This window comes from Nycticebus coucang, chromosome 10 (assembly GCF_027406575.1).
Source record: "Nycticebus coucang isolate mNycCou1 chromosome 10, mNycCou1.pri, whole genome shotgun sequence".
Taxonomy (NCBI): Eukaryota; Metazoa; Chordata; class Mammalia; order Primates; family Lorisidae; genus Nycticebus; species Nycticebus coucang.
The window spans coordinates 84,099,346-84,126,529 of record NC_069789.1 but is presented as its reverse complement, the minus strand read 5'-3'; the positions used below and the strand labels follow the sequence as shown (position 1 = coordinate 84,126,529).

At 41.1% G+C, this 27,184-nt stretch overlaps 1 protein-coding gene across 2 annotated transcripts in view; it reads right to left on the bottom strand.

The window, feature by feature from the left end:
* The window catches only part of LOC128595827 (quinone oxidoreductase-like protein 2), a 29,627-nt gene extending 5,024 nt beyond the window's left edge, over positions 1-24,603 (bottom strand). The window contains exons 1-10 of one of the 2 annotated variants that reach the window (XM_053604859.1): positions 24,471-24,603; positions 24,268-24,376; positions 22,211-22,307; positions 20,319-20,377; positions 19,699-19,764; positions 18,836-18,945; positions 17,711-17,792; positions 12,632-12,813; positions 8,834-9,062; positions 4,895-4,968 (exon numbers count right to left, since the gene is read on the bottom strand). In XM_053604859.1, coding sequence (XP_053460834.1) covers positions 4,897-4,968; positions 8,834-9,062; positions 12,632-12,813; positions 17,711-17,792; positions 18,836-18,945; positions 19,699-19,764; positions 20,319-20,377; positions 22,211-22,307; positions 24,268-24,376; positions 24,471-24,520 — 1,056 coding nt within the window. In that variant the 5' untranslated portion in view covers positions 24,521-24,603 and the 3' untranslated portion in view covers positions 4,895-4,896. The remainder of the gene's footprint in view (positions 1-4,894; positions 4,969-8,833; positions 9,063-12,631; positions 12,814-17,710; positions 17,793-18,835; positions 18,946-19,698; positions 19,765-20,318; positions 20,378-22,210; positions 22,308-24,267; positions 24,377-24,470) is intronic. The other variant, XM_053604860.1, reaches the window with a different exon arrangement.
* Positions 24,604-27,184: the final 2,581 nt, after the last annotated feature.

Below are 27,184 nucleotides of genomic sequence, written 5' to 3'. Positions count from 1 at the left end.
CAAGAATCTGGATACACTGCTGGGAGGGGCATCAACCGGTCAAGTCATTCTGGAGAGCAATTGGCAGTCAAATCAAGTATGCGTACATCCCACGACTCAGCAAGGCGACAGCTGGGAAAATACTCCCAAAGCAACATCTACACAGGTCCCCAAGGTTACACATATGAGGCTGTTTACTGCCACACTGACTATGGTGGCAGGGAATCAAGTCGCCCTGAAGTCCCTCACCAGGGAATGCATTTGTAAACTACGGCCGCTGCACACCTTGCACTAATACTATGCAGGAGGAGGAAGCAGTGAAGTGGGTCCAGGAACAGCAGCACAGATGGATCTTAAAAATACCGCAGTGAGACACTAAGAAACACAACGAAGTCTAGAGCACAATACCATTTGTGTAACTAGGAAATAAATTAACACAAATTAATTCTGTGTGTGTGATAAGGCAATATAAATCCAAAGATGTATCCAACAGGTTACAGAGACGGGCTGGGAAGGAAGGAAAATGAGTGAGAGAGACAGTGGGAAATGACAGTAGAGGAAGTAAATACACAAGTTCATAAATAAACAGACTTAAAAACAGAAGATGGGTCCTGCATGGTCCAGCAATGAAAGTTTGTTTTGAAATGAGGATTATGAGTAACCAATCATTTTTTTAAGATCCTCCAAAAAAGCATATCCCAAGAAATAAATTAATTAAAATAAGCAGAGAAACAAATCAATCATGGCAATCTCTCTGCAACATGAAATTCCTGCTTTCAAAAACATCTGTCTTTCAGGGCACCATGCTTTCCAGAGACCTTTCCTATCTAAGGAAATTCAGACTTACTCTGAGGAGGTGGAAGAGGTCAAAGACAGATGTTTGAAACACTCAGCCCCACTGTCAGTCATCTGCAGGTGACTCACAGCTGCCTCACTTTCCCTGTCAATTAGAAGTCACTTGTTCCCAGAGATTTGTCACAGCCCGATAATAGAAAATACTTGCGAAAATAAGTATTATTTGAGATAGTGATGCTTTTTCACCTGACATCCTAGGGAAAGGATCTCCTGCCAACGAATGTTAACATAAAAAGAAAGCTATCCCTTCAAATGCTCAAGCTTATTTTTAACCATTTTGTATATAAATCTTCATTAAAATGTACATACGATGTATTCATCTGATTTCTGTAAAAGATAAAACTGGGAAGCTACAACTTGAGCATCTCGACATGTTGAACATCTATTATTTTACTTTCTGTTTGTCAGATGTTTTGTCACCTCTCTGTGTCCAATTGCCACTTCCCTTGTGATTGTAGCTGCTTCTAAAAATAACTTAACTCTGTCCCTTTCTACCTGGTAGTTTCTGCCCCAGCTGGGAAAACAAATCAGTGGTGTTAAGGACTGGAAGTTTAATAAGAGTGATAAGGCTCTGAGCAAGAGACTAAAAAGTAAAATGCATTGATTTAGACCAGAGACGTGACAGCTACTTCAGATGCCTTAGGACACTTTCTTCCTTCTGGGTTCTATAGGCTGCATTGCAGAGAGGAAGGCTGCACAATGCTGATGCCTAGATAGATGCACAGGAGATTCCCAGACCCTGGTTCCCTGCTTTAAAGCCATAATTAAATTTGTCTCTAGAGATAACACAACCTGGAATTTGGGGCAGGATAAGGATATTGCTTTCATTTTAGGATGTAATGGTTCTGCTGTTAGAATTTTTAATTAGCTCATCAAGCAGGAATAATCAGAGTAACTTATAGTTCCCTAAATATATCATGCTGATTCATGCTTCTCAATACAAACTGGTCTTCTCTATCACAGCACTGTCCTGAGATCATCCCAAAGAAAAAATTAACGCCTTAAGGGCAGAACTAAGTTGCAGTTTGGCCGGGGCCAGGTTTGAACCCACCCGCCCTATTGACTGACATACAGTGAATATTAGATGAATAAAGTAAATTCATGAATGAATAAATACATCTTTGATGAGTGATACTGTTTTCAAAAGGTAAAAACTTTTAACTAGCAATACATTGCTCTAGCTGAAAATATTCATCCTATCATTGCTCTGATACAAGTTGATCTGAATCCCAGACACCAACCCCTACACACCTAATGGAATGGCTGAAATTAAATAAAACAATGACAAGACTGAGTTCTGACAGATGCAAGGCAACTGAAACTCTCATACACCGTTGGTGGGAATACAATGGTATAGCCACTTGGGAAAAAAGCTGGCAGTTTGTTAAAAGTTAAATATGAAGAAGCAAATCAGTATAAGCAAAACCCCAAAATATTAAAACAGCTCAACCCTGGGCACATTTGTATGCTGGAGCACCAATTGATACCAAAAGAAATAGAACATCTGTGTGCTATGGGCTTTGATAGGAACATAGTAATAGCAGCCTTGTCTTCAAAATCACAGGATGGAGGGACTAAAACAGAATTGCTTTTGAATAACTAAGGCATAGATAAAGAGCCACTGACATAATAAACCTGCCCCTTTCTGAGTAGCATCAACCTCTGATATTTTTAGTGTTCTACCTAGATTTCCTTTATTTTTATTTCTTTACTTTTTAAAAAAAATGTTCAGGATATTACAGGAGTACCAATGTTTTGGTTATGTGAATTGCTCTTGTACAGTTTGAGTCAAAGTTATAAGTTCGCACCTCATCGGATAGTGTGCACTGTGCCTGTTAGATGTGAATTTACCCTTCCCTTCCTGCCCCCTCTCACCTGCTTGCTTTCTACTGAGTCTTACTACCACATGTGAACATGGGTGTTGATCAATAAGTTTCAACTTAATAGTGAGTACATGTAGTGTTTGTTTTTCTATTCCTGTAAAAATTCGCTTAGAAGAATGGTTTCCAGTTCCATTCAGATTGTTACCAAAGGTATTTTTGTTCACCATCTTTTTTATGGCCAAGTAGTACTCCAAGGTATACATATACCACATTTTATGAATCCACTTATAAATCAACGGGCACTTGGATTGATTCCACATCTTTGCAATTGCAAATTGTACTACAATAAACATTCAAGTACACATCTCTTTTTTTGACTATTTTTCCTTAGTAGGACTACTGGGTAAAATAGTAGATCTATTTCCTTTATGTTATAAGGAAATAGAAGGAGCTGTGGAAAAATTTGAAATATGGAAAAATTTCCATATTTCCTTTATGTTCCTTTTACATTTATCATTCAGAAGCAGCTACAATCCCATTCTTGCCTTACATCATCCTTGCCTAAGAACATTATTTAGGCACTGCCTGGAGACTAGGGGGAAAGTAAACCCAATTAAACATCTAAATTTTTTAATAAAACATGTCCAACACAGAAATCTCAGTCCTAAAATAAATAAAACCATATGTCTACATAAAAACCTGTACATTAAATTTATAGAAGATTTATTATTAATCACCAAAAATTGAGAACAATCAAATGTCTATTAGATGGTGAATGAACAAACAAATTGTGGTACATCCACACAATGAAATACTATTCAGCAATAAAAAGGAATAGACTACAGACACATGCAACAACATGAATGAACTAGGAATTATCCTGCAAAATAAAAGAAAACGTCTCAAAAGGCTATGTACTGTATGATTTCATTTATAAGACATGCTGGAAGAGGCAAAATTATAGTGGGAGAAAAAAGATCAATTGTTGCCAGGGTCTGTGCAAGAAAAGAAGACTGACTACAAAGGGGCACAAAGGAACTTTCTAGGGTGATAAAAAGTTCTCTTATCTCAGTTGTGGTGGGGTGGTTGCATGACTATATAGGTTTATCACAATTCAGAGAACTGTATACCTAGTAAATTTTAATATCTATGAGTTATATCTCAATAAATTTGACTTTAAAAGGAAAGTCAGGCGGGAGGCACCTGTGGCTCAGTGGGTAGGGCGCCGAGGGTGGTGGGTTCAAACCCGGCCCCGGCCAAACTGCAACAAAAAATAGTCGGGCGTTGTGGCAGGCGCCTGTGGCCACAGCTAGTAGGGAGGCTGAGGCATGAGAATCGCCTAAGCCCAGGAGCTGGAGGTTGCTATGAGCTGTGATGGCACAGCACACTACCAAGGGCAATAATAAAGTAAGACTCTGTCTCTACAAAAAAAAAAAAAAGAAAGAAAGAAAGAAAGTCAGGCAAAAATAATAAATATAAAATTAAATAAATTTTCAAAGTGTCAGCCTGGATCCTTAAAAAAAGCCTAATTAAAACTTACACCCTAAATATTTCATTGAGGGTTGCAATCCCAGGGTGGCAAGGTTGAAGAAAAAAATGAAGTAGATCAAGGAAAGAAACAAACTACCAGGTAGTGTGTTACTGATCTTGAACTAGTCATAGGTTCAAGGGGAATGTGCGGCTGACCGTTGTTCACATAGGGCCTCTACACAGAGGTCATAGGAAATGACTGGGAGGAGAAAAGGCAAGCAACTTAGCTCCTGTCGTTCATTCCCAATGAAAAGCTTGCCCAGTGGGGAGAGCTCCCCACACTTCTGGACCACACATCCAGTTTCTGGGGAGGCCAGAGGCCTTGAAAGATGCACTTAGATCAGACCTCTGTGTCAAAGCTGCAGCAGCTCCCACCCGATGAACACAATGGAGAGGCTTGCCTCTAAGATCAGCCCTCAGTTCAGGAAAGTACAGACAATGAACAGTGTTAGGAGGCATATCATAGGGACAGTGGTCTGGGCTGTATCACTGCAGGCTTCAGCTGACAAGTGTGACAAGTGGCCCAGGCCTGGGGCAAGTGGAGCCAACAGATAAGAGGAGTTCCACAGACTAAGTCTAGAACAATGGGCTATAATTAATATACCATCTAAACTAAGAGTCATTTCATTTTTAAGAATATTCCACAGAGATGCTGAGTAGAACAATTTCTACTCATTAAAGTTATTCATGTGGTGATCTCATCTAACCTTTAAATAATGAACAAGTCCAGATCTGTGAGGTTCAAGCACAGCATCAGGTTGAGATGTATGTGTACAGCTCCCTGCAGAAAGAAAGCAGATGACACCATCCTCTGAACAGACCACAGGGCCAAGTCAGGATCCCCCCCATCATGGCACAGACACAAACCTTCAGGAAACAATAAATTCTAGTAAAATCCAAAATCTGAAGATTGTCTTTCTAAGCCTTCCCTCTAAGATGTCAGTGTAAAAGTGTTATAGTTCAGGGAAACTGAAAAAAACTCCACCCTGTATTTTAAAACGGTAATATATTAAGCTTTCAAAAGCCTACTATATTCACTATGCGATTTTACATGTATTATCTTATTTAATCCTCATAACCACCCTAGGAAGTAGGATATATGATTGCCCTCATTACAGATGAAGAAAGTACGGCACAAAAGGTTATATCATTTGACCACAGCCAGGATCTGAAGTCTGGTGGTCTGACCTCAGAGCCCCACACTCTCAGTAAGTCATTAAAAGGATGTGTGAGAGCCCACCAGAAGGTACACATGGCCCCCTGACTGTGCGGAGTTTGTGGTCTATGAGAAAGACAGAAATTGAACAAGCAATTACGGGTAAATGAAAGGGAAGCACAGCCATAGGAATGTTCACTTCCTGCACCTACTAAAAAGGTGATGGTGTGAAGTTTACAGTCACGTTAATATCAACTTCCAGGTCAAATCTATAAGTCTACCTATTCAGGAGAAAATAAAAGCTAGAAAGCACCAGTATTTCTGATATTATAGTATATGTGTGTGTGTGTTTTTTTAAGTACCGTGATGACTTTCCGAGCCCAAACAAGTTATGATAAATAATTTTATCCACTATGTTAACTAATTTACATTTTAAAAAATTACTCAGGCTTATTACTCAGTGAAATTAATTATATATTCATTTAACCATCTTTATTTTATTTTATTTTTGAGAAAGAGTCTCACTTTGCTGCCCTCAGTAGAGCGCTGTGACATCACAGCTCACAGCAATCTCAAACTCTTGGGCTCAAGCAATTAATTCTCTTGCCTCAGCCTCCCAATTAGTTGGGACTACAGGCACCCGCCACAATGCCCGGCTACTTTTGTTGTTGTTGCAATTGTCATTGTTGTTTTAGCTGGCCCAGACCGGGTTCGAACCTGCCAGCCTTGGTGTATGTGGCTGGCACGGTAACTGTTTTACAGGCCCTGAGCCTAACCATCTTTATTTTAAAAGAACAAAATACAAAAATGCCAGTGCTGCTCAGGAAAAGTGAGAGTCCTGGTCACTTTAACTATAAGATGCTTTTTTCACATAGATAATTCTATGTAGATGAATAAATAAGGTTTCTTTGTTTGTTTGTTTTGAAACAGAATCTCACTCTTTTGCCCCAAGCTAGAGTGCCATGGTGTGAACATAACTCATTCCAGCCTCAAATCCTGGGTTCAGGGAATCCTCCTGCCTCAGCCTCCTAAGCAGCTGTGGCCACAGGTGCCCACTATAATGTGCAGTTCATTTTTTCTATTTTTAATAGAGACAGGGTCTCGCTCTTGCTCAGGCACTGAACTCAAACGATCCTCCCACCTCAGCCTCTCAGAGAGCTAGGATTACAGGCACAAGTCACCACACCAAGCCTAGAATAAGGTTTCTAACAAGTGGCCTCTTGGCCTGTTTGAGAAGAGAGAATGGCAAAGCCATAATGAGCCCAGATTCTAGCATCAGACTGACAAGGACTGGATGTCTACTCTGCCACTTACTACGTATCAGTGGGCAAGGTTCTTAGCCTCTACAAGCCTTGACTTCTTCATCTGTAAAATGTGAAAAAATGATCTATACCTCCAAGGGCTGCTGGGAAATTTAAAGGAAATAATGCACATAAGGGACTTAGCATAGTTACTGATCCACAGTAAGCACCTAATGTATGTGAGCTGTCATTATCACATTATTCCTCAAAATGGTTTACATATTCAAAGGAAAAACAGAAGGAGAAGAAATGAGGAATGGATGGTATATGAATGAGATGCCTGAAATATGTTAGGCAACATGGCATGAAGAGCCGCCTGGTAACACCAAGCTCAGCGAAGTGGGAAGAACTGTAAAAATCCCATGCGCAGTGCAGAGTCCTCACTGGACAAGAGAAAGGCAAATGGAAACTGACAGATGGTGAGCAATTACGTAGTCAATGCATGCTTCAGAGGAGACAGAACTTCAACGTGGATAACTGAAACAATAATGCACCTCCGGCTTTCTTTCACGCCTAAGTGGCACCTAAAAGACATCAAGAGAGAAGTGATGTCCAAACTGACACTCGTTTTCACCTCTGCTCTTCCCTGTCCTTTATCAACACCTGTAGCCTCAGGTAAAGCAAACCACCCCTTTAGAAGTCACATGATAAAAGACACAAGATGGAAGGGGATCCAGACACAATTTAAACTGGTGGTTTTCAAGTGTTTAAGCCACACTTTCTTTTTTTTTTTTTTTTTTTGTAGAGACAGAGTCTCACTGTACCGCCCTCGGGTAGAGTGCTGTGGCGTCACACGGCTCACAGCAACCTCTAACTCTCGGGCTTACGCGATTCTCTTGCCTCAGCCTCCCGAGCAGCTGGGACTACAGGCGCCCGCCACAAGGCCCGGCTATTTTTTTGTTGCAGTTTGGCCGGGGCTGGGTTTGAACCCACCACCCTCGGCATATGGGGCCGGCGCCCTACTCACTGAGCCACAGGCGCTGCCCAAGCCACACTTTCTTTAAAAAAACACACAAATGAAAAAGTAAAAAAAATGTGCCGCTCCTCAGACCTTAGCAGAGATGGGTCCCAGAGCCCAGGCAGCTCCAGTCTACACCTGCCCACCTCCACATCACTAATGCAGCTCCAGAAGCAGAGTCTGAAAGCCACTGATAATGTCCTATCCCTTAATTTTAGAGATGTAAAAACAGAAGGTCAGAAAGGTAAGGGGACCTCCCCAAAATTGCAGGGCTACTGGGCAAAGTTGTGGCTAGAATCCCACCAATTTTCTAATGGCCAGTCAGGTTCTCATCACCACTGAATGTTAACTTCTTGACTCACAGACTAAAAAGATAAAGAAGAAAGAAAACCTGTTTGAAAAGAATGTGCCTCGTCACGGGAAAAAAAAAAACAAAACATAAAAATGGAAGGTTAGTAATGGATGAAGTCTGGCACCAACAGCTTGGACTCCACTGATCTGCATTTGGACAAAACATCACCTCCATCTACGTTTGGGTAGAGTTACCGAGACAATTTTTTGAACATTAAAACAAATTAAGCCAAAAAAATAAGAAGGACTTCACGTTGGAAGCCTAACAGATTCACATTTACAACTATATTGCATATGCATGCACACAATCACACTTTGGCGGAAGTTTAAGCCACGTTAATGAGACTGGGAGAAATGAAAAAAAAAAAAAAGGAGTGAATAGCCAATAAAATTAACTACAATTACGAACGGATGAATTATAGTCTTACAATGATGCCAGGCGTGAGTCAGTGTTCTGTTGACAGAATCCCAGCTTAGATCATCTGGTTGGACTTTAAAGCTGCTGTATTTTAAAATCAAAGGTTAAGTCAAGTACCTTCTTAGGCTTACATGTTGTGAAGTTCAAGGTTCATAGCAATACATGTAAATTATTTTCTAAAATGCCGTAACTTCCCTCTATGTGAGATACCAGTGATGTAGATAGAGCTTTCAAAATGCAACTTCACGTGGCCTACACAGACTCAGCTTCACACTGGGCCTGAGTCCACAGTCATATAACCTGTGACCCCGAACCCTGTGAGACTCCACTACTCTGTGCTATATTTTTATTTTCTCATCTCATAAAAGGAAAACTAAAGGCATATAGAGAAAAACTATCCAGCAGTCCAATGCAGATTATTTGCTGGTCTCATCTGCATCAAATACCTTAAGGGCATCTCACCTCCTCCAGCTTGAAAACTGTTCCTACATATGGCTGGATGCGCCCTTGCTGGCAGTACTGAAGAGCCGAGGATAGGGTCTTGGAGAAGACAGGAAAGTTCTTATCTTTGTATTGACCACAGGTTATCCCCATGGCAGAGACATTCTTCAGGAGTAGAAGGTTGGCTGGCACAGAAGCAATGTTTCCTCCTGCAAATCCGACCACCACAATCCTGCCCTCCCATGCCAGGCTGAGGGTAAAGAAGAGAAGGAAAAGAAAGTATAAAAAAGTAATATACATTCACACCCATTAGGATGACTACTATCAAAAAAAAAAAAAAAAAGCAGAAAATAACAAGTGTTGACAAGGTCATGAAGAAATTAAAGCCCTCACACACTGTTGGTGGAATTATATAATGGTGCAACTCCTATACAGAAAACAGTATAGGTTCCTTCACGAGTAATGATGCTTTTCTTCTTTTTCTTTCTCAGTAGAGGATTTAAGAGCTGCACAGACACACCCAAGGCATTGTTTGTAAAAGTTCAGGAGGAGACAGTAACTTGCGTTGGAAATGAATAGAATCAAAATTAGGGTAGTGCGGGGAAAGGAACATTATTCCCTAAAGAAACCCATTTCTTAGGTAACAGGACTTGTAGTCTTCATGAATAGGATGCTCAAGTTGTGTGGAGTCCCCAAGCATTCCCCATGATTGCTAAAAGCAGCTTAGGACCAGTTCATCAAAGTCAAAACACACACAGTGTGAAGGGAAATGCTTTCAGAGTCCACAAATAAAGGGACCATGTAACAAGCTTGGGAAAGTAGTCAAGGAGACGGCAAATTAGAGGAGTAGGAAGAGGGAAAGGAAACGAGTCTGTGGCAAGTGGAAGGAGCACAGCCGCAGTGAAGGGAATCAGTGCCAGGCACTACTCTGGAGAACACAGGCTGGAGCTCTGAACACTGACGTGGGTAGCAGCTGAGAGTTTAGTGACCTTCAAGTCCCACTGCCAGAGACTAAATTCCTGTTCACTTCCTATGAGCTATGTGGCATCAGGCAAGTCACTTGAACTCTCTAAGACTCAATTGCTCCATCTATAAAATGGAGACATTAATAGTGGTGACCGTCTCACTGTGCTCTTTTGTAAATTTGCCTGGCACCTAAATAACTCAGTAAATGTTAAGTTGTTCTTGTTATATAAATGTGCCCATGATATAGTGCTAAGTTTTTATTAAGTTCTGGAATGCCATTACATGATTACATTTATAAAACACATTTTCATTATGCATCTATATATAACTCATGAAAGAAAAAAAAGCCTTGAACTACAAAAACTATTAATCGTAGGAAACAGAATTCTTTTTCCTGCCTTATATATTCTGTGTTGTTTGGCATTTATCTTTACAATGAACGTGTATTATTTTTATAAGAAAATAAAGATAAAACCATAAAAGGAACAAAAAAAAAAAATAGCTCCAACAATTCCACTTCTGGTATATATCAAGAAGAACTGAAAGCAGGGTCTCAAAGAGATATTTGCATACCAATATTCACAGCAGCATTATTCAAAATAGCCAAGATGTGGAAGCAACCCAAGTGACTATCAAAGGATGAATGGATAAATAAAATGTGGTATATACATACAATGGAATACTATACAGCCTCTAAAAGGAAGGAAATCTTGTCAAATGCTATATCATGGATGAACCTGGAGGACATTATGCTAAGTGAAATTAGCTAGACACAAAAAGATAAATACTGTATGATTTCACTTTTATGTAGTATTTAAAGTAGTCAAATTCATAGAAACAGAAAGTAGAGTAGTGGTTTTCAAGGGCTAAAGAGAAGGGAAAGGGAGTTTTTTGATGGGTTTGGAGGTTCAGATTCACAAGATGATAAAATCCTGGAGATCTGTCATACGACAATGTAAACATACTTAACACTACTGAGTTGTACACTTAAAAATGGTTAAGATAGTATATTTTATGTTGTTTTTTACCATAATAAAAGTAGTTTTTAAAAACCTATATACATTCATCGATAGAGAAAGAAAGCATAACAGAGGTTACTAGGGGTTGGGGGAAGAGGAAAGAAGCAGTTAATGTTTAATAGATATGGAATTTTTGTCAGGGATGGTTACACAATGTTATCAGTGTATTCAAAGCCAATGGACTGCACACTTATAAATGGTGAAGATGATAAACATTAGGTTATGTATATTTTACCATCATAAAAATAAGCAACATGTATTAAAGTCACAACTGGGAACTCCTCTTGACCTTACAAACTAGCAGTTGCGAACCATCCTTACCACTTTGGGCTCCTCAATAGGAAAATATAATAATAAGCCATCAAGCAAGGTCCTAGGGAGCTAAAGGAATTAGCCAGTTTTACAAGGGTACTCACTTGAGAATCAAGGCTCCCTAACTGCCTCAACCACTTTGTGGGAGGCCGTTGGGTATAAACAAATGTCATCCCGTAGGCTGGACTTCAAGACAACTCCATATGCAGATTTTAAACTTAGAAAGCAGGAATAAAAAGATAAGCACTTTAACGAAGGATCATTTGCTTTACACAATGACTTCCTAATTAAGCCATATGCTTCTTTATACAATTTTGAATAATTGACAAAAAGTCACAAGTTTTCTGTAGCCCATTATGAAAAGTAAGCAATGAGTTGCAAAATAACTTTCACAAATATGTTTGATATAAAATATGTATCTCTGGGCAGTGCCTGTGGCTCAAGGAGTAGGGCGCCGGCCCCATATGCTGGAGGTAGCTGGTTCAAACCCAGCCCTGGCCAAAAACTGTAAAAAATAAATAAATAAATAAATACGTATCTCTATGTTTGGTTTTTGCTTTTTGTTTTTTTGTTTTGTTTTGAGTTTTTTGGGTTTTGGGGTTTTTTTAAAAAAAGGGAGACGCTATTCTCAAAACATGATTATACAAAGGCAAGAAGGAAGGTAAGGCACAGGTGAGTTTTACCAGCTCTCTGTCCTGACCCTACATCTACACTCAGTCTGCACACTCCTTCCTTTGCTTCTTCTCTAAGCACAGAGGCACGGTGCAATGATGATCACACAAGTGTACTGCCTGCCACTCAACTCAGGGCTAGAGAACCAACTGGATCCCTTATGTGGGCAGGCTGCTCTCTCTGCTTCCATTTCTTTTCCTTTAATCTGAGATAAACTATGAAATTATGGTGGCCAGGATGACGCGAGACATGAAACTAATACTGAGAATATTCTAGAATCCCTGGCTGAAAACAGAATGAGAACTGATGTGATAAAACAGTCCCACCGAATTTCTAGTGATTTTTTTTCTTTTAATAAAACAAGTCAAGGAAGTATCTACTGTGCTGGCTGCTTCAGGAACCAGTAAGATCAGAAGGGCCTGTACCTTAGTTCATAGAGAACTGGGGAAAGGGAAGCTCTGCTGCCTCAGTAATTTCAACATCTTAACAATGATCTCCTCAAGAATTCCCACATCCATGAATATAAAGTAGTTAGTGGGGGCTGGCATAGCTGAATTTAACACATGTATAATTTCTAAAGCATTTAACACTGCCAACTACAGAGCCTGCAGTCGTTTTTTGGATATTTTCCAGTTGGGTATTTTGTTTTTGCTATATTTAAGCATTTCCTGATTTTCTCTGCTGCTATTCCTTCTCATCCACCCACTCAGCTGTTCTCCTTGATGCTGATGCCTACAGGAGAAGTGAACAGCAAAGCAGAGAGGAGTGAGGCCAGAAGGAAGACAGAGGTCTGGAAGGGTTTCAGCAGCGCCCTGGATCCAGCCCTCTCTGAACAGACCGCTCCACGCACCTGCGGAGAGACTCCAGGAAGACATCTCCTCCCACCATGTCGATGGCCACATTTACCCCATTGCTCCCCACCAGCTTCCTCACTGCCTCCTTCAGGCTGCCCTGGTTGTAGTTCACGCCAAACTGGGCACCCCTCTGCATGGCCAGCTTGCACTTCTCATCGCTTCCAGCAACAGCTATTACCTGCATAAAGAACACAAGGTGTCTGACCGTCCAGATCACGTCACAAGAGGGGGATGCTCCCACCTCCCCTACCTCCAGCCAAAGGGTGCTACTCAAGGAAACCAATGTGGCCTTGCTGCCCTAGTGTCAGGTCTGACCCCACATATCAGGTCCAACACACAGACCTTACCACTGGCCCTTCCATGCCCCACTAGCCATGAGGTCCACATTTTGAGGAATCTTGGAACTCCAACAGGTCTATCCAAGAGATGGTTCAAAGACATGCAGAAAGTCTTCTCCAAATATAAATGAAAACCACCAACTATGAGTCAAGTAGGAAAGACACAAACTGGATACCAAACTGAGAGTCAAGGAAACAAGATACAGCGATGTGAAGGGGGAAATACAGAGGGCTCCCGAAGTGCAAACAAGAGGCACCCAGTCTAGATCCCACAGGGTGAAACATGCTTGAGTAGAAAGAAGTTAAAGTCAAACAGACCTTAGTTCAAATCCTGGCTCTGCCACTCACTTGCTGTGTTACCTTAGGCAAATTACTTAGTAAAAACTAACACAGGGGTTACTATTTGCCAGACACGATTCTAAATGTTTTTATATCTATTGATAACTCATTTAATCATAATAGACCAATGAAATATATGCTATTATTTTCCTCATTTTATAGACAAAGAAATTGAGGCAAAGAAGTTACGTAATTTGCTCAAGGAAGGTCACACAAGGAGGCAGAGCTGGGACCTACACCCAGGCAATCCATCTCCAGAGTTCCTGCATTAACCTTTTATACTGCCCACAGTTTCATTAAATTCTAGTTACTTCATCGGTAAAATAAGGCATTTTAAAAATTAAAAGGAACACTGTATATAAATCACTTAGAAAACAAAGTGTTAGATAAATTGAAGCTATGTTTACACATATGCAATCATTTATTCTATTTAAACCTTTTAAAAACATATGGGGGAGGAATAATTACTCCCATTCTATGGATGGAAACATAGACTCAGGGTTGTCCAGGCAGCAGGTGTTAGGACAACTATTCAAACTCACTGCTGCCTTACTCCAAAGTCTATGCTCTTCTACTCCATCGCTATAGGAGGAAACCATGCCTAGGGCCCAACACAGATGTCATAAATGGTGTGAGCCACTCAGTGGGGGACATCTGGGGTGTGGAAGCCTCTAGAAAAGCTATAACATTCAAGCATTGCCTCATCACTGGGCAGCACCCCCCAGTCCAAGCATTTCGACCCCAAAGTGATCCTCAAATCTTGTGCTTAAACACCTCAAGAGCATCACTGCCCTTAAGAGATTCTAAACTCACTCCTGACTGAACACTACTCTCAAACACTTGCTGGGGGAACTCTGAAATAGCTGCAATTCACTGAAGGCTATCAGCACACAGTGCCACGGTGGCACCTGATTTGAATTCCAAGATTCTCACTAGGTCTCCTTGAGACCTGCCATGAATCATTTTCTCTCTAGGTGCCTCACTGTCTTGATCTGTGAAATAGGGATAATAAACACTTATGTTACCCATCCATATTCAGGAGTTTTGTATGGATCGCAAGTGAGATAATTACTGTGGAGGCACTTTGGAAACTATATGAAATTCTGTAGGGGGAAGGTGTTATCATCATGACCTGTTCCAAGTAGGTGGCACACAGTAACATTTTTTTTTGTTTGCTTTTGTTTAAAACCCTTATCACTGCTAAAGAAAATATAGCTGAGAGTAATTTTTATACCTGAATTAAAGCAAACTTTTCTTTCTACTTAACCTCTTATAACTATTTAAAGCAAATGGTATAATTTTATCATCCTAGAAATGTTAAATAGTCAATAGCTCTAGAGACAATTAAATCAGTTATGGTTCCTCCCCCTAGAAGGAGCTAAAAATCCATCCTTTTAACATGAAATGTAAATTGAAAAACTAGCTGGGCGTTATGGGGCGGGGGCCCATATCCAGCTACTAGGCAACGTGAGACAAGAGAATGGCTTAAGCCCAAGAGTTTGAGGTTGCTGGGACCTATGACACTACAGCTCTACCCAGAGTGAGATTCTGTCTCAAAAAAAAAAAAAAAGGAACCATGAAATGTGTTAAAACACTTGAGGAACCACCTGGTCTCTAAGATTGCTTTCAGAACTCACACGTCTATCCCAAAAGGAACTTAATATGAGAAAGGAGAGATGTCACCTAAAGAAATTCCAGACCAACCCAATCGTTTCCAAACACGAATATCTGGCTGCTTTCCGGATATCCACCTGCACACTCCACAGGAACCTCACACTCAGCTCATCCCAAACCAAACTCACCATTTCCCCCTGTGTTCTCAACAAACAGAAATTCCCCAAGTTAACTTAGTTTGCTCCTTCCCACTCAATGTCTAATAATAACTGGGTTCTTTTTTAAGACATTCTTACTGACATGCCACACCCTCTAATAGGCACCGCACGTGTAATCTCAATTTTCCCACAACTCCATGAAGAAATCATTACTTTACAGATGAGGAAAGTAATGCAATTAAGCTGGAGGCAGAGCTAGAACCTTCATCAGGCTGACCATAGCAGGAAGCACTGCAGTAACCACAGGTCTCTATTATTTCCCACCTCAGCATCTCTCAATTCATCGCTTCCACAGGCTTAGTTCAGGTATCCTCAAGTCTGGCTTGGATTCCTTCAAGAGCCAGTTCTGCTTCCGGACTACCCCTGACCTTGACCTACCCCATGACTTTCAAAGCAAAATTTTCAAAATGCAAAGATGATCATGTCGCTTCCCTACTTCATAATCCTTAATAGCTTCCAATAATGTTCAAATTCTTCAGCCCCACATGAGGCCCCTCACAACCTTACCTCTACCCACTTCTCTAGAGTTATCCTCCACCTTCCCCACCCCCACAGGTCCTTGGCTCCAGAGAGGCCATGTGCAATTCCCTGAATACACTGTACTAGTTCCCATTTCTCTGTCTTCTGATATGTCCCCCACCACTAACATGGCCTTCACCCCCTTCTTCCTCTATCCAACTGCTACCAGTCCTTCAGGAGTCAGCTTAAATGCCCACCTTCGCCAACAAGTCCCCTTTCTCCGACACCCATAGCCTCAGTGAGATGCTTCCAGAGAGACATGGGTCTTCCTTTTATTCATTCTTGCATTCATTCATTTATTCAAGAAATAGTTCTTATCCAAGAATAAATATAATTTAATATTAATTTTTAATTTTGATAATGCTACCATTTTGGTGGGAAAGGCAGATAAGCTAGTGGTCTTCAAATTAGGGAAAATTTCTAGATCCTTGACTTTCTGTGTCCTCTTCCCAGAAATTAATCTAAAAATTAATTAATCTAAAAAATTAAAAATTAATCTAAAAATTACAGTTGTACTCAAGTTGCTCCCCTTTCTCAATCACTCTTCTCTCACTTTAAAAAAAGGTATAGCCAGGGCGGCGCCTGTGGCTCAACGGAGTAGGGCTCCGGCCCCATATGCTGGAGGTGGCGGGTTCAAACACAGCCCCGGCCAAAAACTGCAAAAAAAAAAAAAAAAAGTGCATTACTGTTAAAAAAAAAAAAAAAGTATAGCCATTACTGATCCTGAGTCTTGCTATTTGTGTGTCTGATGTGTGAAAAGCTCTTGTTAACAAGCCAAAGAACAAGAAAAATATTATTAGGAAAGTGAATGACTCTGGTATCAAGTCCTTTTCCTGTCAGATGGTTTCCAGTTCTTGCTTTCAACAAAATTGAAGCATTTGTCAGCTGGTAGATAATTAAAAACAACTTTTTCTTTTCTTTTCAGACAATGTCTCTGTCACTCTGGGTTGAATACCATAGCTCACAGCAACCTTGAACTCTTGGGCTTAAGCAATCCTTCTGCCTCAGTCTCCCAAGTGGCTGCGATTACAGGCACCAGCCACAATCCTGGGCTCTTCTACAGTTTTTCTGTTTTTTGCAGAGTCAAAGTCTCACTTTAGCTCAGGCTGGTCTCGAACTCCTGAGCTCAAGCAATCCACCAGCCTCGGCCTCTCGAAGTATTGGGATTACAGGTGTGAGCCATCGTGCCTGATGTAAAAACAACTTTTGATGCTAGCTACTTCACTTTGTGATTTTGGCATATAATTCTAAATGAGTAAAAAAAATGGACTGGCAGTCCTACAGCAAAATTTCCTTCCACTCTTTCTAGGTATTTATGTGAACAAGGTTTCTTGGCATTTGTAGTTATAAAAATGAAAAACCAATGCATTTCAAATAAAATTTTACTTTCTGTATTTAATAATACCAATTATGTAATTATGTTTTGGTCAATTACATAGTGATAATAAAGGTAATAAAACCCTCCCTCCCCAAAAAAGAAAAGAAATAGTTCTTAAGTGCCTACTATGTTCTAGGCACCATGCTAGGTGTTAGGACTACAGTGATAAACAGACCCTGTCACTGCCTTTTTGGGCTGTATATTCAAGTAGGAGGGAGACATTAATCCAGTAACAACACAAGTAAAAGTATAACCACACCCTGAGGTGTACATAATGAAAGATAAACAAAGGGTATTGTGAAATCACACAGTGGGAGGGAGGGACTAACCCAACCTGAGGGACAAAGAATGCTTCTCTGAAAAAGTGACATTTGAGTTTAAAGCTGAAACACAGGGGGAGATGGTTCAGAGCATCACAGGTAGATGAAACAGCATCTGCAAAAGCCATGAAGTGAGTCAGATCTTGCGAGGGTCTGGGAACTAAAAGGATGAGTGATGTACCTCTGTGCGCCATGATGAGTCTTTGAGCAAATAAACAGCAAGACACTGCTCTGGGTTATTTTGTATCCCTAGTACCTTACACATAATTTTTAATTAATAAATGAATTATTTCATGTTTGAGAACTGGAGTTAGGATTTTTTTTAATGGAGACTCTTACATTCAGATACCTTTGCCTGAAGAATGTTTGTTGCCACATCTATCACTGCAAGGCCCGTGGCTCCGGCTGCTGCTGTCACTAAAACAGTTTCTCTGCCAGAGAAAGATGAATGTTACTTCAGAAAACTTCAAAAATGATCAGTAATTCGATTACACAAACATTTAGAACCAAAACATATTTAGCAAGAGTGTTCGAGGTCATTTCATTCAAAACCTTCACGTACATCTGTTCTCCAGCCTTTAGGGGTGGGTTATGTACGTGACTTCTAGACGAGTGCTAATTTGGTGCAGTGTTGAAGACTTCCCAGGAAAAAGATTCCTACATCTCTCCCTCATGTCAATGGCAAACTTTCCTGCAAGCTAGCACTCCATTCATGCCACAGAAATTCTGTCCTAAAATCATTCTCATACTAAACACTGCCCAATTTTCTTTTTTTTTTTGTAGAGACAGAGTTTCACTTTATTGCCCTCGGTAGAGTGCCGTGGCGTCACACGGCTCACAGCAACCTCCAACTCCTGGGCTTACGCAATTCTCCTGCCTCAGCCTCCCAAGTAGCTGGGATCCACTGCCCAATTTTCTAGTGATCACGAAATGGCCCTGCTCAGCTAAACCCACCTCTCTGAGAAGCAATTCTGAAACTCGGCTCTCTGAAAAGGCCAAGAGACAGTATATCTGTTCCAGGCAAAGTGGAAACTTTCAGCAGCTTTGAGTGGGAAATACCCTCATTGGCACACCCAACAAGGCCTCACAGAAATAAATACTCAGAGTGAAGTAAATTTAAATAAACTGACTCCCTATACTTCCAGGTTTTCTAAGCAGTTATCTCCAGGGTGGTCAAGTTTGAGAGAGTTATTTTTCCAAATTCACAGTTTATCATTCTTTGAGGGACAAAGAATGCTTCTCTGAAAAAGTGACATTTGAGTTTAAAGCTGAAACACAGGGGGAGATGGTTTTCAGGACCTGCCACACACAATGTCAAGGCCCCAGTCTCAAGCAACTAACTCTTTTTGGCCTCTCCCCAGCCAAAATGAACATGAACTTAAGGGAAGGGGAGAAGCAGGACAAGGCCTCATTGGGTACTTCCGGTCTCAGACAAGGGTACCATCTAGTCTTCTGTTGTCTACACAGTACTTACCCGGGCTGCGTGCAGGCCCGATGCTCAAGTGCCAAAATAGCAGTGCTGTAAGATATAGGTAGGGAAGCAGCTTCTCGTAAGGAGACCTTTTCTGGAATCTGCCAGAGGCTCTATTAAAAGAAGTAACAGTGATTTATAGATTAAGCACAGTAAATACGATGCTCGGTAAATACGATGACTTGATTGAGTGACTGATTTGCAAAGGGCAACTCATGCCCATAACCAAGCCCAGTGTAAGTCAAGGCCAAGCAAGCCATGGCAGAGTTCAGGACTGAGGTGTATCAGACTTCGAAACCTCAAGGCTGGCATCTGGCTCTTGCAAGAGCCAACAGATGCAGACTAGAACACAGATTACTGTCTGTAAAGCATGAATTACATGATGTGAAAATGTTACCTCAATAAACATGTGAGAAAAAAACTGTGTACTGTACACCACCAGGGGACAAGCAACAGTCACAACCCGCGCAACCATTCCCAGGCTGCCCTGGCTGGCTCCATTCCCCAGGCTTTTTTTCATAAGTTTCGTGTGGGGGAGAAGCCCATTATATCCAGCTCAATGCCTCAAACCAGTTTTTCTACCAAAAACTGTTTTTCTACCTAACTATGATCCAATTGGGAACTCAGAAAACAAAATGCCCTTCTTCATTAAAACACTCAAGACAAACAAAGCTCTGTGCAAAGGTTGACATACTAATAAAGAGAAGGGGTTAGCACTTGAAAAAATGAAGTGTTTGGCTAAGAAATAAGATATAGACAAATACAAAAATAAGGGGGAAAGAAGAGAAGGATGAGAAATGAGTGATAAGTGGAAACTAAAGAGAATAAATCTCTAAGCATTAATTAATCTTGAAATGCGGAGATACCTTCTGGTCGGTGATGCATTCCTCAGCCATAGCATTAAGGCCACTCACACCAATCACTCGATCTCCCTGAAGGGAAAATAGCATTAAGAATATGTTCAAATGCATGGCCTTGCATTCACCTTTCCCTGAATTAATCCAAAAAAGGAAGAAAATACATATCATGGACTCCATAAGACAATTAAAGGTGGCCTTAATTATGCATTCAGAGTTAATGTTTAGTAAATAAAACAGGAATTCTCCCAATACCACCCCCAGGTTGCCAAGCCAATGTGAGCACATTTTAGATAATGATGGGATAGGGTAAGGAAAAGGTTGATACGAATTAGACTCCCAGTATTGATTTCTTTCACAAGAGGCTCAAACTTAGGAGTTCTCTAGCCTCTCAGTAATTAAAGACTGAGGTGCTGCCTTTTATTCATAATAAAGTCTCATGAAACCAGAGATTTCTACCAACTTCCTCCCCCCAATTCAGAATTTGTTTCTTCTTCTTCCATGTCAGTTTCCCTTTAGTGTCTACAGGCAAAGGCCAGTAGAAACAAGGCTCCCTGGCTACACATGAGGTTAACACATTTCTCATAGCTATACACATACATTGATTCCCTAGATTTCAACTAATTTACCTCTTTCACTGTGCTGACATCTGTGCCTGTCTCCAATACTGTCCCAGAAAACTCCATTCCTAAAACATATTGTTTAAAGGTCAGGTTATTGCTAAAGCCCAACACCATGGAGATGAGAAAAACCTGACCCACAGACCATCCCATCAGCTTTTTAGAGCTAAGCAGGGTTAGGTGGCCCTCCTCCTCCCCAGGGAGAGAGGTAAGAGTGTTAAGAGTCTTATACCCAAAGCACAGGAAAGTGAACGTAAGATTTCACAATCACAGGTTGAAAAGCAGTCCTGTTCATACTTTGACACAAATGAAAATTTAAAAATGTGCAAAAGCACAGAGAATCACAAGCACGGAGATACTTTTGTCCCAGATCACTGGGGCCTCAGATCACTTGAGCATCTACACCAGTCCCCACAAGAATCACCATATCGTTTTTTATCTGTTTCCACGTCCCCCCTGGTGGACTACGAAACTCTCAGGGACATGAACTGTGTTTACTCAGACAGTACAGGGCTCAACTGGATGAACTGGTATGGTCTTCCCTGTCCTCTTTTTCCTCTGAAATTTCTTAATTTAACGATCATACGTTTCCTTAAGCAGTCAGGAGAATAACTCAACTCAGGGTGATCTCCTCCCCTCAACCAGCATTTCAGCAAATATGAACAGAAGGAAATGGTTCCAACTGTTGAGAGACTACCAAACATTAAGACAAAACCACCCTAAAACCAAAACACACCCAACTATTTTGCAATCACTGTATCCTTCGTAACATATATCTGCATAAAATACACATGCTGAAGTTACACTTATATCTCTTTATATAAATTTTAACAACAAAAATCAATCATTTCTAGCCGGGCGTTTTGGGGGAATCCCTGAGAGCCCAGCTACTCCGGAGGCTGAGGCAAGAGAATCACTTTAGCCCAGGAGTCTTAGGTTGCTGTGCGCTGTGATGCCAGGGCACTCTACTAGAGGTGACAAAGTGGGACTCTGTCTCAAAAATAAATAAATAAATAAAAATAAATAAATAAACCAGTCATTTGTCTACATACTCAGTATCTAAAAGTAATCAGATTAGGTAGAATGAAAATCAGACAGTGGGCAGCTAAAAAAAATGTATAGACTCTTTTCTTCTCTCTGATCCTTTAGCATTAGGATTCTTTGGGAATGCATCTATGAGGCTGAAAGTTGTAGCTGCAAACAGATGTTTGTGATACTTTGGTATAGAAACAAAACTGAGACAATATCAAGGATAGAAGGGGAATGACTAGGGTCAATGATGATTCTGATGAACAGAATTTTGGTGAATGTAGTGATGTATAAAAATTCCTTCATTAACTTATTCATTTATAAAGTATTTATTTAGCATCTACTATGATTCAGGTGAAATGCTACATTAGGGGGGCAGAGTATTGAGCAAGACAGGCATAGAACCTGCCTTCATGGGGCTCACAATCTAGTGAGTCTAATCAATAGTGAGACTGACACATCTAACTGAAACATGGCTGATGGCAGACAAAAGCCACCAGCCTAACACTTGATACAAAGCTCATGGTTCTGGCTCAGCACCTGTAGCACAGTGGTTACGGTGCCAGCCACATGCACCTAGGGTGGTGTGTTCAAAGCCAGCCTGAGCCTGCTAAAACAACAATGACAACTGCAACAAAAAAATAGCTAGGTGTTGTGGCAGACGCCTATAGTCCCAGCTATTTGGGAGGCTGAGGCTAGAGAATGCTTAAGCCCAAGAGTTTGAGGTTGCTGTGAGCTGTGACACCATAGCACTCTACCAAGGGTGACATAGTGAGACTCTGTCTCAAAAAGGAAAAAAAAATAAATAAAGCACATGGTTCTGAAAACTTTGTATATTCTTCTTCTGAAGTAATCAGTCTCCCCCTACTCACCAGGTGTGAAAGGAAGATGGGGCCTTTCCTGATATTGACCACGGCAGACCAAAATATCAGCAAAGTTAACTCCACAGAAATGGACATCAACTCTGACCTGCAAAAGAAACAGAGATACAAGGCAGAGCAGTACACATCCATGGAGACAAAGTTTGTTCAATTATACCAAAATTGTTAATGAACAACTATGTGCCCAATAGTTCAGTAAGAACCAGTATACATTCACGAGGCCATAAGGACAAGGTTTCTGCCTTCACGGAGCTAAAAGTATAGCAAAAAAGATAGATATTAACCAAATAAAAATGAAGATGTACATGTTAAATTATAACTCCAATAAAAGTGTTAAAGACAGAAATAAGAAATACATAGTGCAATGAAAGCACACAATGCAGGGATTTCACCTCTTGGGAAAGTCGGGAAAACATCCTTAGCTAACCACAGCTAAATGTAAACTATTCAAAACAGGAGAGGCAAGGCTTGGCACAAGCAAAAGCAATAGCATGTGCAAAGCCCCCATGGTGAGGACAAAGAAAAAACCAGTGAGCCTAGAGCACAAAGAGAAAGAGATGGGGCTTGGGAGAACAGGGAACCCTCACAAGGGTGAGTAGGTCTCATTGACCGTCTCAGTCTTCACGTTAGGAACAATGGGAGACCATGAAAGGGTTTTAACAGAACCCTTACCAGATAACATGGTTAGTCTTTGGGGAATATGAAATCCTGGAGGCTAGATACCCAGCCTCTATGTTTCATGGTAGTGCCCAAACTGAGGCTGACCTATTAGCAGTGAACCCAGCAGTTTCTCCAGACCTTGTCTCAAGATATGGTCCCAGACCACCAGCATCAGTATCACCTGGGAACTTACTACAAATTCAAATTCTCAGTCCCCATCCTGGACCAGAACTCTGATGAGAAAGCCTAGCAACCTGTTTGAACAAACTCCAAGCAATAATGATGGATGGGAGAGAACCGTCATAGACCAACACATCCCAGCAGGGACTCAAAGGAGGGGATGAAAGCTGAGATCAAAAGCAATGATATTTATTTGTTTGTTTAAATTTAGTAGAGTTGCCCATATTGGTAAGAAGACATTTTTTATCTACAAAATTCATTCATTCAACAATTTTTTAAGCATCTGCCACATGCCAAGCACCTACAGGGATTAGACTACTGGGATTTAATGGTGAATAAAACTAAAATAGTCACAGTTCTCAAGAGCTAATTCCTTACAATGCAATGTCTGAACAAATTACACAACAAAGGAGCTCAGCCCTCAGCCTGTGCACATTCTGTGCATGACATATTGTTATTGACAAGTGTATAGCACACAGGCATTCTCAAGCCTCTCCTCCCACCTTTATTTGGGGAGGATGATTCAAGGATGACCACGTTTTCAGCATGTGAATTCCAGGAAGCAGACTGGCTGCCATTACAGGCTTGTCCATATTAATGACCCTTCAGAGCAGCAGCTGCATTTTTTCCTTTCACCTGTGTTCCCCAACACTGAAGTCGGCTGCCTGCTTCAGCCTGCCAGAGGTTCCCAGTCCTCACACCAGAAGACACTGTTAGCAGAGTGGTCAACAGGTAAGGCCTTTCAGTTTCTGTGGAAATGCTCACAATCCTAAACTAATCCCATCTCAAATCACTGCAGTACATCAGAGCCAGGTACAAGGCATGTGTTCACATGAAAACACGAGGCGGGGCGTCACTGGGCTGGTTTGGGGGAGGCAGGCGATGGAATAATTCCATGTTGACACTGAAGAGGAAGGAAGCAAAGGATGGGGACCATTTATCTCCATTAAATTAATAACTTGCATATGCCAAGTGGTATGCAAATCAGAACTCTGTTTCTAAGGCAACAGCTCTGGAGCCTGCAGAGAGAGGCCCACACGTGTGTTTGGGGAAACAATTTTCCTACAGCCCTTTTGACCTTGTAGCCCAGGACGAAGTTGCGCTCCTGTCTCCCGGTCGCCCTCTAGCTGTAGAACTGGGAACTTGATTCAAGAAGGAAGCCTGCGGGGAGAAGGGGCAAGTCAAAGCGGATGGGCCTGTCACCCTACCTCGTAAGGCCCAACTAGGCGGGGAGCCACTTCGTCAATGGCCAGGGGCGTCTTCAGCTCGGCGCAAAGCGCGGCGCGGTAGTACCGGCCGCATCTCTGCCTGGCTTTCCTGCAACACGGAAAAGAGGCCGGGTTACTCGGGCCCCGCACCGGGAGCGCCCAGGAGCTACCTTGTGGGTCTCAGGACAGAGTCAGGGTTGCACCTGCAGAGCCACGCCCGAGAGAGGCACCGGCCCCAAAGCACAGCCGCCATGGCCCCGCGGAGTGAGTGGCACGGGGGTGTGGCCAGAGCGCCACAGGAAGAGCCGGACAGTTCCCGCCACGCCCCGGGGACAGCCGAAGGGCGTCCCTTGAGGCGTCCCCAAAGGCCCGGCGTGGCTGTAGCGATCCAGCCCTGGTGGGGCAGCGGCGGCTGCGCTGAGAACGCGCCCTGTTTCTCCGGTGGGAGGCTGGACAAGCGTCAGAGCTCTTTCCCTGCTGGAGGGGGAAACATTAAAAAAAAAAAAAAAAGTGAAACATTACCCGAGGTTAACCTTCTTTGGCATTTTTTGTAGCAAATTTGGGAGACTTTTAATACCACAGTTGGAGACATTTAAACAGAAGTGCACTTAGAAATCCTAGGTGCACAGGTAAAAGCAAACGCTTTGTTAAAGTTCAATTTTTTTTTAATAACTTTCTCACATTTACAGGATCATTTACACTAAAACTATACGGTTACTAATGATCCGATGTTAAATGATCCTATACAAATCCAAAGAATACTTCCAGTTAAATTCAAGCCAAAACCTAATGGTTTTCGTGTTCCCAGTGCCCATGTTCCGCCTAGCACACAGTAGATGCTCAATAAATGTAGATTCGATAACCACATAATTCCTAAGTGAATAGGTACACTGTGGAAAAATTGAAGGCATACAGTGTAATCTGTGAACTATTATAAAACTGGGTAGGACTCTATTACAACAGTAACCAAGTATTTACAGACCAGCAAAATAAAAGAAGCACATGTTATTCTGGGAGAATGTTTCATTTGACAGGTAGCTTTTAAAAACAGCATAAGGCCTTTAAAAGACATCTGGTCAAGAGAGTGCAGCATCTCAGGTTGAACCCCACCTCGACCACTTACTTGTGTGGCTTTGGGGTGGACACTTGATGGCTCTGGGCCTCAATTAACTCCTCCATAAAGTGAATGTGTTGGATAGAATAATCCCAAGTTGTTAAATTCTGTTTCTATTTTTTAACAGAAACAGTATTCCAAGATAACAAATGACCTGCAAGGCATGGTCAGGAATGGAATAAAGGAAAAATGTGGAGTAAAAATGAAGTAGAAATGAATATCTAAGATTATGTCCAACAGGCTTTGGTGGGGAAGGAATTCAAGAACCAGGTCCCCAACTCGGCTATTGAGTAGAAATTACCATTATTTTAATAGCCCAAACGGGAATTTGAGAAGTCTTTTTAGCTCCCTTTTCCCCCCACCTCCCCGAAGACCAGAACAACAACTATAAGATGAGAAGATGAAAAAGTTTGTTCCAAATGAGACATGAAAGCAGTTTGTAAACTGCTAATCATTAGGCGCATAAAATCAAACCAGGAACAATAGAGAAATACTAACATTATCAACATTATCATCATCAAAGCTAACATTCTGGCTGCCAAGTAACAGTGAGTAACAAGAAATCTCAAGTTTATGAATATGAAAATGATTGTTCTGAAGGTGAAATGAGTTATTACATGTGGTGATTTGTGAACTATTAAGTATTTGTACAACATGTAAAGCAAGCAACCATTAGGTGAGCTCCTTGACAGCAGCAATCATTTCTTAATCTCCGCTGTGTTCACAGTACTTTGCACAAAGTCTGACACATTCAATATTTGATACATGTTTATCTAATGTGTTGTTGAATGAGCTCTCCACTATCTCAATTTTTCTAATAATTGAAATATTGTGAAGAATCGAGTTTTTCATTTTTGTTTATGTGGAAAATTTTCATTATGATTTTCTTAATATCCTTGTCATTCTCAGGGGATATGAAAATATTTGAATAAATCTATATGAAAATCAGGCCAAGCATGGTAGCTCACAACTGTAATCCTAGCACTTTTGGAGGCCAAGGCAGGAGGATTGCATGAGGCCAGGAGTTTGAGACTATTCTGAGCAACATAGGGAGACTCCACCTCTACAAATAATAGAAACATTAGTTAAGCATGGTAGTATGCACCTATAATCCCAACTATTCTGGAGGCTGAGGTAGGAGGATCACTTGAGCCCAGGAATTTGAAGTACAGTGAGCTATGATCATACCACTGCACTCTACCCTAGGTGACAGAGTAAGATCCTGTTTCAAAAAAAAATTTTTGTTTTAAAGTCCCATTACAAAGAATCTTGGAAAGACATGGAAGTATTTTGGGTAACTGAGGTGATTTTAAGCACATATGCAAAATAACTTTCACATTTCCAAAGAGCATCAAAGATAAGTGACAAGATCTTTAACAGTAGTTGCTATAGTAGCAAAAGAAATATTTGGTCTATCCATCAAAGCACTGCCACCACACCGTACTACCTAGTTTTGGTTACTGTTTATGATTATTTTGTCTTATTTGGGGGAAAGCTGGAAAAGAAACAAGAAGAAGAAAACTTGAGTCCTGGAAGAGAAAGATGAAGCAGCTAAATCTGAACTGATCTGTCCTCTGGAAAGAAAAAGAAAGGATCAATAGCTGTCCTGCAAACCAGCTTGAGGGCTCATTAAGAAAGTAGAAGAGTAACAGATGACTCTTCCTTATGGTACAACTCACATAAACAGATAATATTTAATATCTAGAAGCTGCTAGAGGGCTGAGGGTAGAGAAGCAAGCCAAAGCTGAATGCACAGCTATGTTTTCACAAAATAACAAGCAATGTATAAACAATGTAAGCCCC